The sequence below is a fragment of the Lathamus discolor genome, chromosome 3 (assembly GCF_037157495.1).
Source record: "Lathamus discolor isolate bLatDis1 chromosome 3, bLatDis1.hap1, whole genome shotgun sequence".
Classification (NCBI taxonomy): Eukaryota; Metazoa; Chordata; class Aves; order Psittaciformes; family Psittacidae; genus Lathamus; species Lathamus discolor.
In genome coordinates, this window is record NC_088886.1 from 73,006,364 (window position 1) to 73,019,264 (window position 12,901).

Sequence of the window (12,901 nt, forward strand, 5' to 3'; positions counted from 1 at the left end):
AGGGATGGCTTTTGTCAAGATCATGCATCCTACAGTAGGATGCTGGAGTGGGACTCTTCATCAGGGACTGCAGCGATAGGACAAGGAGTGATGGGTTCAGACTGAAACAGGGGAAGGTCAGGCGGGATGTAAGGCAGAAGCTCTTCCCTGTGAGGGTGACGAGGCGCTGGCACAGGGTGCCCAGAGAAGTTGTAAATGCCCCATCACTGTCAGTCACCCATCACTTTGGGTGACATGGGCTAGTGGAAGGTGTCCCTGCCCATGGCAGGGGGTTAGAACTGGATGAGCTTTAAGGTCCTTTCCAACCCAAACCAATCTATGGTTCTGTGGGGGGTTCATGGGCTGGGGGTTATGGTGACCGCTCATGGGCACCTTGACAGGCTGAAGAAGTGAGCTCACAGAAACCATAAGAAACTGAAAATAATGCAAAAGCTGAGTGTTTGGGAACACAGTCATAGATCCCTGACTGGTTTGTGTTGGAAGGGAGCTTAAAGCTCATCCAGTTCCAACCCCCTGCCGTGGGGCCCCTCTGTTCAAGAAGGACAGGGAATTGCTTGAAGGAGTCCAGCGCAGAGCCACAAAGATGATTAAGGGAGTGGAACATCTCCCTTATGAGGAGAGGCTGAGGGAGCTGGGTCTCTTTAGCTTGGAGAAGAGGAGACTGAGGGGTGACCTCATCAATGTTTACAAATATGTAAAGGGTGGGTGTCAGGATGATGGAGCTAGGCTTTTTTCAGTGATATCCAGTGATAGGACAAGGGGCAATGGGTGTAAACTGGAACATAGGAAGTTCCACGTTAACATCAGGAAGAACTTCTTTACTGTAAGAGTGACAGAGCACTGGAACAGGTTGCCCAGGGGGGTTGTGGAGTCTCCTACACTGGAGATATTCAAGGCCCGCCTGGACAAGTTCCTGTGTGATGTACTGTAGGTTACCCTGCTCTTGCAGGGGGGTTGGACTAGATGATCTTTTGAGGTCCCTTCCAACCCTTGGGATTCTGTGATTCTGTGGGCAGGGATATCTTCCACTAGAGCAGGGTGCTCCAAGCCCCATCCAGCCTGGTCTTGAAGGAGCACACCTGCAAGAAGTGACCTGGAGGTCCTGGAGGCTGGTTCTCACTGCTGTCAGTAAAGACTTAGCCAGTATGTAAAGGAAAAGGAAAACACCTTGTTTGTGGCACCACATCCTAAGTGCTCCAGTCTGGGCCCTTGTGAGAGACTTACAAAGTGGAGAAAGGCCAGGGAGGCCCTGGCCATGCAGGGTGGAGACCAGGGCACAGGAGGAAAGGCTGCAGGAGCAGCCAGAGACAAGGAGGTGAAGCGGGATCCAATGGCATCTCCTGCTGCCCAAAGGGATCCTGGAGATGCTGGGGCCAGAGGGGCACAGTGAGAGCCCCAGAGGCACTGGCCAAGGTGCAGCAGAGGAAACACCAGCTGGACATTAGGAAAAGGTGTTTCTGCGTGAGGATAAGGGCCCCAGGTGGTGTGGGCATCTGGATCTTTAGAGACGTTTAAGCTTGGCCTGGAAAAAGCCCTTCACAGCATGTTGTAAGTGGATGCAGTTTTTGTTGGAGACTTGCACTGGGCCTTGCAGAGATCTTTTTCAGCCTAAATGATTCAATGATTTTGGCAAATGTTTTTCCATGTGCTTGGTATTCTGCACCTGCACAGGTGTTACATTAAACTCCATACTTTCATGGTGCCTCAGTCAGACTCTGAGTTCTGCAGCCAGTATTTCGATAAATGTGCAGAATTTGGTGCTTGTCTATTAACAAAATGTGCAAGGATATAAATATGGAGACCCCTAAACATGGAAAAACTGCATTTGAATCACTTCAGAAGCAGCAGCATGGGCAGCCTGCTGGAGCCAGCAGTTCCAGCTGTGTCTGTGGTCTCTCAGTACACAAACCAGCACTTCTTTATGATGATTCAGTGACTTCTCCACCAGATTGAAAAATCGTCTGCTGGCTCACGTCTGTTATCACTAGGGTTTGTACCAGTATAGTTAAATCAGGCATGATAATAGGTACCTCTCTTTTGCCTGCACAAATTGCAAACAAAATGTATTTCTTTGTGCCAGTCAAACCTTGTAGCGGCTCATAGTGTAGCCAGGAAACATTCAGGGTATATTTTCATTTGCAGCAGCAAAATAACTTGGCACCTTTGTTTCTGTGTCCCATGTAGCTCATAGCCTCAAGTGGGAGTATGAGTGAGTTCCGCATTCACCATGATGTCAATGAGTTGCTCAGCCTGCTGCATGTTCATGGAGGGGAAGGAGCTGAAGTCTACATTGATCTTCTGCAGAAGAATCGAACACCGTATGTTACCACGGCTGTCTCTGCACACAGCGTGAAGGTAAGTGTTGGTGCACTGTCATCACAGCCAACATACATTTCAGACCTTACCGGGGGTCAGCGGGACTCCTGAGGCTGCATGTTTTCTTTGCAGTCCTTGATAGAGGTTCCATCAGCTCTGAGAGCACACTCCTCCCTAAAGAGAAATTCAAGATAAAGATTTGATTTTAGTCCAGCTGAGAGAGCTGGGCTCGTTCAGCCTGGAGAAGAGAAGGCTTCTTAAGGGGAGACCTTAGAGTCTGGGGGTTAGCCCCAATGCCTAAAAGGGCTACAGGAGACCTGGAGAGGGGCTTTGGACAAGGGCCTGTAGGGACAGGACAGGGGGAATGGCTTTTAGCTGCCAGAACAGGGGAGATTGAGATGAGCTCTTAGGCAGAAGCTCTTCCCTGTGAGGGTGCTGAGACGCTGGCACAGGGTGCCCAGAGAAGCTGTGGCTGCCCCATCCCTGGCAGTGTTCAAGGCCAGGTTGGACATGGGCTTGGAGCACCCTGCTCTAGTGGAAGGTGTCCCTGCCTGTGGCAGGGGCTGGAACTGGATGAGCTTTAAGGTCCCTTCCAACACAAACCAGGCTGAGATTCTGTGGTGATTCTATGATTTCTCTTGGCCTGTGGTATGAAGTACCTTTTCCTTACTCTGCTTTCCTCTGAGATAACTTGACCTCTGTGTTTGCAGAGCTGGACATGTGTTGGGGGGTGGGTAATGGCCATGCCAATTTTTTGTCAGAATGGTGAAATCATGTTGGCATTGGTATAAAAAAAAGGAATCTTACTTGGAATCTTAATTTAGTATATAATGTAGAAAGATTATATCAGGAAAAAGGTAAAATCCTTGCATATTGGAGGGATGGGTGGAAGAACATAAAAAAGAGTGTTAGAACTGAGATGGGGAGCTCCAAGAAGGAGCTTATTTTGTGCCTATGGTGGCTGATTCAAATTTTAGAGGGGTTGTCCTTTGGAGGAATCAAATGATTGAGAAAGAGTAAGTGTATGAAACGTGCTGATATAAACAATACCTGACTTTTCTTCTGAATATCCCCAAGTATTAGGGATTGAAGCCTGATATTCTCATGACCAGGTATACTTCTGTGGCCATAATACTGCTTTTCAATGTTGTTTTTAAAAGCAATCCATCAGTCAAGCTCCAAGTTGCTAATTTTGTCTGGAAGTTCAGCTCTTTGTAGCCTGAACTGCCTGTTTTCTCTAATTCCAGTCTCATGCATCATTTACACTGACAGTTACAGAATCACAGAATCACAGAATCCCAAGGGTTGGAAGGGACCTCAAAAGATCATCTAGTCCAACCCCCCTGCAAGAGCAGGGTAACCTACAGTACATCACACAGGAACTTGTCCAGGCGGGCCTTGAATATCTCCAGTGTAGGAGACTCCACAACCCCCCTGGGCAGCCTGTTCCAGTGCTCTGTCACTCTTACAGTAAAGAAGTTCTTCCTGATGTTAACGTGGAACCTCCTATGCTCCAGTTTACACCCATTGCCCCTTGTCCTATCACTGGATATCACTGAAAAAAGCCTAGCTCCATCATCCTGACAACTACCCTTTACATATTTGTAAACATTGATGAGGTCACCCCTCAGTCTCCTCCAAGCTAAAGAGACCCAGCTCCCTCAGCCTCTCCTCATAAGGGAGATGTTCCACTCCCTTAATCATCTTTGTGGCTCTGCGCTGGACTCCTTCAAGCAATTCCCTGTCCTTCTTGAACAGAGGGGCCCAGATTCATAGACTTATAGAAAGATTTAAGTAGGAGGCACAGCTGGAGTCCTGCAGTCCGACCCATTATTCCCAGCAAGGCCAGTATCACAGCTCCAGCAGACTGCTTAGCTGCGTTTTGAAGATCTCTAGGAGACTCACCCATCTCTGGCCATGTCCCAGCATCACCACTCTCTCCAGAAAGGACTGTTTCCCTAGGGTCAGCTGGGATTTTCTGTCACAGCTTGTGGCAGTGCTGTGGTGCTTTTGCTGTGCCCCTTAGAGCAGGCTCTGTAATCCTTTTAGGCAACAGGCAGTACACCGCACTATCTCTATGGCTCTGCACTGGGCTCAGTCTGGTTGATGTCTCTCTTGCTTGGGGGGCCTCCAAAGTGGATCCAGTGGCTTCATCACTGCCAAATTCCTTAATAAACCTGCTGATACAAAATTATATTGCTTCAGACAGCATGTGCAAACTGAGCCCTGCTGCAGTTCTTGTGCTTACCTTCATTGTTTCTCTTCTGCATTCCCTTCTCTATCACCTGAAGTCCCAGGACTCCCACTCTCGTCCAGCATAACTATTAGCAGGAGACCAGTGCTACAGCATTCAGTCCAAAACCTGTTCCTTGGAGTACTTTGGTGGCAACCCCAGCCTGCACCTTATTGTCTTCCTCATTGCACAATGTGTCTGCCTTGAATGCTGAGCTAATAATGTACGTTAAACATTTATTACTTATGTGGTGTTTTACAGGTAAAAATAGCAGAGTTCTCTCGAACTCCTGAAGATTTTTTAAAGAAGTACGATGAGCTGAAATCTAAAAATACAAGACATCTCGATTCTTTAGTTTATCTACTGTCAAAACTCACAGAAGACAAAGAGGTTTGTTTCTCCTTTAAAGCTGGATGTATTATGAGTATTCAACAGTATCAACAGTGCAATGGTTTTAAGTACAGCATGCTTTCTGATGATAATGTTCAGCATAGAAATCGATGGATAACCAGTTCTAGGTCTACTGAATTGTTAAAGCAGTACTGACAGTTGCACTATTCTTAGTATAAACCACTGAGACATGGAAAACTGGGACAGAAAGAGTTGTGGTCTGATTTAGTACAGCCATCTTATGGTCGTATGTTTTTTGCTTAGTGTGTGCTGACCAGCATTCACCAGATCTTTGCTTTCTTCATGTATGTACAGACACTCCAGTATTTGCAACAAAATGCTAAAGAAAGGGCAGAACTTGCAGCAAATGCAGCAACCAGTGGCAGCACAAATTTTTCCATCCCCTCATCTACTTCCAAGATATCTCTGCAGGAGCTTGAGGAGCTACGCAAGCAGCTTGGCAGTGTCACAGCCAACTCCAATGTACAGCAGGTACTGTCTCTTCCCAAGCCTTGAGCACAGAATCTTTCCCTTCTGCTTGTACATATAGCTGTGCTCTTCACTTTTATCATCTAGTGGAATTATAGATGTTCCTATCTGTGCAGATAACCTAAATTATCTCTCAAAATTTATTAGCCAGCTTTTATTAAATTTTTGTGCTGTTCTTAATAAAAGTGGCTTTATTCTATGTCAGTCAGTTAAGTCAATTTGAGGCCACGAGAGCTGTAACTGTTGGCAGTTAATGTAATTTCATTTTCCCATTTCAAACAGCCACTTTAAGCTGTGCTGATGTTTCATTTTCTGCCTGTAGCAGTGCTTGATCAGGAGCCCTGTGAGGTGAGGCACTGGCACAGGGATCCCAGAGAAGCTGTGGCTGCCCCATCCCTGGCAGTGTTCAAGGCCAGGTTGGACACAGGGGCTTGGAGCACTCTGCTCTAGTGGGAGGTGTCCCTGCCTGTGACAGGGGTTTGGGACTGGATGAGCTTTAAGGTCCCTTCCAACCCAAACTATTCTCTGAGTCTGTGGTCTGATTTCATTTTGGCAATTGGAGATAGGAATTACTTCATGTCTCTGAATTTCCAAGGTGTAACTTTCATATAGTCCATCTCACTGAAATATCTCTGTGCTATAGTACTGTCTTCTGTTCACCTGTGCGGTTGATACCTTATATGTCTCTGATAGGTTGTATGACCTCCCGTACTTACCGCCATGCCTCAGAAGCTTTTGGACTTGGATACTTTCTTAGTTGCCCTCTCATAAGTGTGCATAGTTCATGGAGGTGGTGAGGTCTATGGTTTATTGGAGCTTTTATTCCAATTCATTCCCTGCTATTTAGGAAGATGTAATGATGGCTGCCCTTCTCCTAAGCAGAAGCTTGTTCATACAGCCATGTTGTATAGAGCCAGTGCTTGAGAGAGATCTTCCGTTCCAGGTCTTCTTTAATGATCTGGAGCTCAAGTTGATACAGAAAACGCACATCATATTTAAATCTTCTAGCCAGTGTCTGTGTGTCCAGATTGTGACAAACAAGTAAACTACTATATACTACTTCAATAGAAGGGTATTTTCTCACTGTATAGGTTTAACATTTGTAAAGGAGTTCACGTTGTTTACCCATTTGAAAGACTCAATCCTACACTGAGATCTGCTGTTTTATGTGAAGTTTAGTCACCTTTTGAACAGCTGGCATCTTACTTGATGCTTCATCCTCTTCTCCTATGAAAGTCCCGTTTCGGTTAGAGGAGCAGAGGAAATTCACGTCCTTCTAGCAGATCTCACATACATGGTGTAAGTAGGAAGGTAGTGTTGCTTTGGGGTGCCTCTCTGACCTGGGGACATTGTTCTGGTGTTATGCCAGCAGTGATGCTGCAGCAAATATGCCCAAAACCAGAGCTACTTGGTTGAGTGGTGCCACAGCTTGTTTGAATGCTTGTGATTGGTGCTTGTTTGAAGGATTTCAAGACTGGGCAACTCTGAGAATATGAAAGATGGCTAGGGCCAGCCACAGTGTGCATCAGCTACCTCTCGCATGTAAGAGTGCCATTGTCTAAGATGCAAAGCTCACACATATGTTTGCTTCCTGCCAAGTTCCTCTCTCTCTCAACTCTGAGACCTGTGAGAGGGAAGTAAAATGACGCTGTGCATATCCCATTTCACATAGACATTTGTGGAGTTTAAGAAATGGCCATTCATAAGCCTGTTGCCTGTGTTCGTACACCTGGGGCTCTAAATATTCATGTAGGCTGTACGCCTCAGAAGCCTCTCCAGCTGATAATGTATCTTACACTCCATTTACTTTAGTGTCAGAGACCCAGAGCCGGGGATGGAATGTCCTTCAGTCTTTAGGAGCTCACTTCCTTCACTGACTGCTATTCAGAGTAAAAAACCCCCATCATTCTCCAACTGTCTGTGGATGGATTATCTGTATTGCATTTGGCATGTAGCTACTCAGTAGCTACTGTGCAGAAATGGAGTTTGGAGGTGTTCATTAGCCTGTCTGCAAGTGGTCTTTGAATCGGTTGTTACTGCTTACTGCTTCTGGAAGGAGCTTGCTGCCATTTCTGTGGTGCACTTTGTAAACTAGTAAGATGCCTAGTGGTTGTGCATGTTCCCACTCTGTTCCCCGGTGAGTGTGCCCTAGCACCCAGGCTGGTGGGGAAGGGTGCTGAAAGGCATTATTTGATGAACCGTCCAACAGTAAAAAGGCCAACTGTATAGAAAAACCACAGACTACAATACACCTGTGGTACTGGGAGACCAAATCCTACACTGTGCTAGTGAAGCATCAACTATTCTACATTCTGTTCTCAAGTTACCAGTTTACAGTCAATTTCTGCTTGAAATTCAAGATCTTTTTGATTTCTGAAGATCTTTTTCTTTTTCCCCTTCTTTCTTTCTCTCCCTTTTCCCAACAGCCTCTTGAGCTTACACGAAAAATCCTTCGAGATAAGCAGAACAAGAAGAATTCTGGTCAGCCCATTCCAGTGTTTCCATCCTGGGTGTATGAGAGACCTGCACTTATTGGTGACTTCTTAATTGGCACCAGTTTAAGCACTGACACAATAGTACCTATAGGTATGTGATACACAGGAAAAATGGCATTAACTTGTAATGTTTTGTGCTTGTTCAGAAGTGCCATTCAGACTTTGTCACGCTTGGGATGAAAGCAAAACTGCTCCTTGCACTCTGCAGGTGAAGAGCAGGTTTCAAACAAATCTCAAATTTAATTTGTTCAGTGTTTCTTCTGTCCTGAATTCCAGCCCCACTGTTGATCCATGGGATCTAGTCTGTTTGGAGTTTCACAGTCCTTTTTCTCTCTTGAATTTATGAGCCTTCATAACCTCTTACTGTAGGAGTATCACGCCTGCATTCTCAGCTGGAAGATCTGTACTAATACCTGACAAGGGAGCATTCATTAATCCATCCAGGTCAATGTCCTCTCCACTAAGACTGTAACAACCTCTCCAATTTGCTGTCTCTCTCCTCACCAGAGCAGCAGGGGACTAATCTCCCCCTGTTGTATTCTAGCTTTAAGGCTGAGCTGTGTATCATTTCTTATTCACTTAACTGTATTTTGGGCTGAGTCCTTTATGCTTCCTGCAGGGTTGGCTTAATCATTCAGTTTGCAGTTCAAACCATTCAGTTTGCAGTTCACCTGCAGCTTTTGCACATTTCTTTGTGTCCGTGTTTGAACTGTTTTCTTGATACTTGAGTATTTCAGTGGAGGTAAGGGAGGGGGAGTTGTTGACAAGATCAGAGTTCCTTGAGTCCGCTATAGCTGAGCCCTTTTGAGTGGAAGGATCAGCAGCACAGGCTTTGGGTGATGTTCTCTTGGCCACAGATGTTGGATGTATAGCCCTGTCTACTTGATTTGCTTTGGGTATAAATGAGTAAAGGATTCTGTTTTCCTGGAAAGAAAAGTGGATGATTTTGGAGTTTAGCCTGACTCAGTCATTTCTATCTAGATTTAGCTTTGCATGATCTTCCTTCATTCTGTTTGAATGGTAGTATGTTTTCCTTTCAAGCTTCAGGTACTAGACCGAAATGATGTGAATGGTCAATCAGGCAGTGTTATGGCATGTTCTGATTGTGTTCCTTTTTTTGTCTTGTATTTGAAAACAGGTACTTTGCCATTAGCTTCCCAAGAATCCATGATTGTGGAGGACTTGCTGTACGTTCTGATTGGTGTGGATGGAAGATACATCACGGCACAGCCTCTCGTAGGCAGGCAGAACCGAGCATTTTCAGTTGATCCAAACTTGGACTTGTCCATCAAAGAGCTGGTGACCAGGATTCTTCCTGTAGCAGCAAGTTACTCTGCTGTCACCAGGTACATAGCTAACTTTTGTCAAAGGAGGATATTCTCTTTCAAGCACCAGGTTATAGAACAGAGACTCTGTCTTTGTGCAGATGTTAACTTCCAAGCTTAATTTAAACCTACAGGGGTTTAAAGTAAGATTTCAAGTTGCTTTGAATTGCTTTTAGCTACGTTTCTTTTTGCTGGGTTTCTCCTCTCTGCTGCCAGTTCAGTCTTTCATTCACCTCAGCTTTGCTTTGTCTAAACTTGATCTTGGTAAATTCAGGCAGAGTGCAAATAGGATATGTCTGCTTATTCTGGCTCATCCCTTCCCATTCTGCTATGAATTTCCCCATGTTTCCTGCTTTTTGCCCTCCTCTGGACATCCAGGAGAGAGGCCACCTTTGTGTGTGTGGTTCTGAGTAAGAGAATCTACTGCTGCCTAGCTTCTTGCAGCTACCTTAGTTGTTAAAAGGTCTTAGGATAAGGTACACCCCACCAGAAGCAGATATTTGTTTTGTCGATGTCTGCATTTGATTCAAAGTCCCTAAAAGATCAGTAAAGAGAGAGAAGCATTTTTAGAATGTGATTCATCCAATCTCTTTTACACGTCTCCTTCCAGATGACAGTTCAGAAGTATCTGTCTCTCTCCACCAACATGCATAGAGCCATCTAAATCTGGTCTGATGAATCCCTGCAGTGGCGTGTGGTGTCAGAAGCTAGCAGCAGTGCTTTCCCCACATGTCTGGGTGCACAGTGTCCTGAAGAGAAAACTTCTGAAAATGGTAGAAGGTGTTTTGACCGAAAGGGTTTCCATATTGCTTTTTGCAGGTTTATAGAGGAGAAGTCTTCCTTCGAGTACGGACAGGTAAATCATGCTCTGGCTGCTGCTATGCGGACTCTAATCAAGGAATACATGATATTAATTACCCAGCTGGAACACCTTCAGAGACAGGGACTTCTGTCACTGCAGAAACTCTGGTTTTATATCCAGCCCACAATGAGGACCCTGGAGATTCTTGCTTCGCTTGGTAATTTCAGAAATACAGTCATTACATGTTAATGGGTGCATGACAGTTTCTGGAAGCTGTAGCTACAGAACAGCAATATAGTCAGGGCGTGTGTCATTTTAATTTATATTAAAATTATTTATATTATTAATGTTATATTAAAGAGGAAAGGCAAGGGGAATTGTACTTCTCAGAGCACGGCTCTTCCTTGAGAGTGATGGGATCTGGGGCATGTCCATGCATTTTGCCTTCATAGTCTATGCCTTTCGGACCAGTTGTTTCCACCACCACTGCTGTCTCTGCTCAGCTTCTTTCCACATGCCTCTCTAGCTGTGTGTGGATGTATAACTGCAAACGGATTCAAACAGAAGAAACCCCTGGAAGTTTCTAGTCCAACCCCTTGCTCACAGCTACAACAGGTTCCTCAGGGTCATGTCCAGGCGAGTCTGAACAGTCCTCAGCAATGGAGATCCCCCATTCTGGGCCCTTTCCCATGACTTCACCATCCTTTTTGTGAACATTTCTTTCTCTGTCTCCAGTTGGAATTGCCCTACCTATATCCTGACGTTCGAGGTATCTGCAGTGTAACAGTTGAGAACAAAGTGCTTTTGAGATCAGAGCAAGTCACTGAAAGTGCGTATTTCTTCCATTACCACCTGGAAGGTGGATCTCTATACATCATGCCCTCAGCCTAGGAGGCTTTTGGACTTTAAGCCACCATGTTACCTTGTGTCTCTACCTGAGTTCAGTTCTCCTTCCCTGGAGGGTTGGGTTTCATTTAGGGCTTTTTGTTTCAGGAGGTTTCAGGACATTTCAGGATGTAAGCTTTTGGTTGTGTGGTAGAATGGCCTTGCATCGTCACAGCAGGGTTCTAGAGCTGATGTGGAGATCTGTGACTTAAGGTGGTCAGCTAATCAGGTGCTAACTTCATTACATTTAAGACCATAGCTTGTGCAGTTCATCTTTGTCAGCTTTGTGTCCTATATCTGTATTTTTCAATTTTAGCTACTTCTGTGGATAAAGGAGAGTGTATGGGAGGATCTACCCTGAGCTTACTCCATGACAAGACTTTCAATTACACAGGGGACAGCCAGGCCCAGGAGCTGTGCCTGTATTTAACCAAAGCAGCTAGTGTACCTTATTTTGAAATTCTGGAAAAGTGGATATATCGAGGCATCATCAATGACCCCTACAGGTAAAGGACAGTTAAGGAATGAAAATGAAATGCAAAAGTTAGGCAATACTGCTCAGGTCTTTGGGTTTTACTTTCTTAGCGCACCCATCCCTCTGCCATGTAAAGTCTGCATAACCTAAGGACCTGGACCTGGCAGCAGTGAGTAGACAAGACAGCACTGCAAGGAAGGGGAGCTGCTGAAGCATGTTTTAACTACATTTCCTACTTAATTCAGTGTGTATACAGTCAAAGACATTCTCATTTGCTTTGTTTTTCCAAAGTCAAGGAAATTATGTGCAAAAGTCAATAGCACAACAGTTCAAGTATGCAGTACATTCAAATTCCACCTTACCATGCTTGTCCCCCTTTAAATATTCTCCTCTCACATACTCATCCTCTTCCCGACAAGGGGTGAGCCCTCTTGTCATGGGGCACAAGTGTGATAATTTAGTGAATCTATATTCAGTGTAGTCTACTGATTTGCTAATCTGGTAGGAGCTGACAACACAGCCTGAAGTTTCTTGGCTTTTGTAGTCATTTGAAGCATTTTGCTGTGTTTAATAGATCATGCAGCATTTCTGTTTTCCACATTTTCAGAATCCTAAGAGGGGGCAAAACTCAAAATAGCTAAAATGAATGCCTTCCTGATGGTGAGAAGACAGGAAAAGGCCAGCTTCCTCACCTCTACACTGACAACCAAATCATGCTTAGACTTGGTTTGTAAACTCTATAAAGTTATGTTTCTGTAATCACTGACTGCAGATCAGCAGAAACACTCTGCATAGCACATCTCCTCTTAGTACAAATACAGACTAATTTCAGTTCTTGATTGGAATGTATTTTCCTGAGACCTTATTTCTGATAGCTCATATTACCAGTTTACAGGTCAAAACCAGTAATCCTCATTGTACCACTCCCTGCTTCTAAACATCTGCTTTAACTGTTCAGTGAGTTCATGGTGGAGGAACATGAGCTGCAGAAGGAGAAGATTCAGGAGGACTATAATGACAAGTACTGGGATCAAAGATACACTGTTGTTCAGCAACAGATTCCCTCGTTCTTGCAGAAAATGGCTGACAAAATACTAAGCACAGGTAGGTAAAAATAAGTTTCTGATGTAAGAGGAATCTTGAGACAAGCATTACCATTTTTTGTGTAAGGATACATGTCATTGTGTTTTGTCAGTTTATGGGGTTTTCCATCCAAACTTTTCAGAGGAATAGAAGAACCAGACTGTAAAAGAATCCCAGTGCCTATAAATAAAACATGTGGGAAGGAGTCCAGCAGCAACAGGAGCTTTCTTACTGCTCTGTTTTGTGGGTACAGCTAGCTAGAGGGAGCTAGACAACTGAGGTTTGAATATGCTGAGTTTTAATTTGGGTGTTTAAATGCACCTGATGGCTACCATTGCTCTCTTTCCTAAGTACAACCCCCTCCAAAAGCTACTTCCAAAGTGCAGCACCAGATTTTGAAGGTTTCTG

General features: G+C 44.8%; 1 protein-coding gene across 2 annotated transcripts in view; it reads left to right on the forward strand.

The window, feature by feature from the left end:
• The window catches only part of TUBGCP2 (tubulin gamma complex component 2), a 35,163-nt gene that overhangs the window by 727 nt on the left and 21,535 nt on the right, over window positions 1-12,901 (forward strand). For both annotated transcript variants that reach the window (XM_065669762.1, XM_065669764.1), the window contains exons 2-9: window positions 2,185-2,355; window positions 4,811-4,939; window positions 5,255-5,431; window positions 7,855-8,014; window positions 9,062-9,269; window positions 10,068-10,267; window positions 11,252-11,441; window positions 12,369-12,514. In XM_065669762.1, coding sequence (XP_065525834.1) covers window positions 2,206-2,355; window positions 4,811-4,939; window positions 5,255-5,431; window positions 7,855-8,014; window positions 9,062-9,269; window positions 10,068-10,267; window positions 11,252-11,441; window positions 12,369-12,514 — 1,360 coding nt within the window. In that variant the 5' untranslated portion in view covers window positions 2,185-2,205. The remainder of the gene's footprint in view (window positions 1-2,184; window positions 2,356-4,810; window positions 4,940-5,254; window positions 5,432-7,854; window positions 8,015-9,061; window positions 9,270-10,067; window positions 10,268-11,251; window positions 11,442-12,368; window positions 12,515-12,901) is intronic.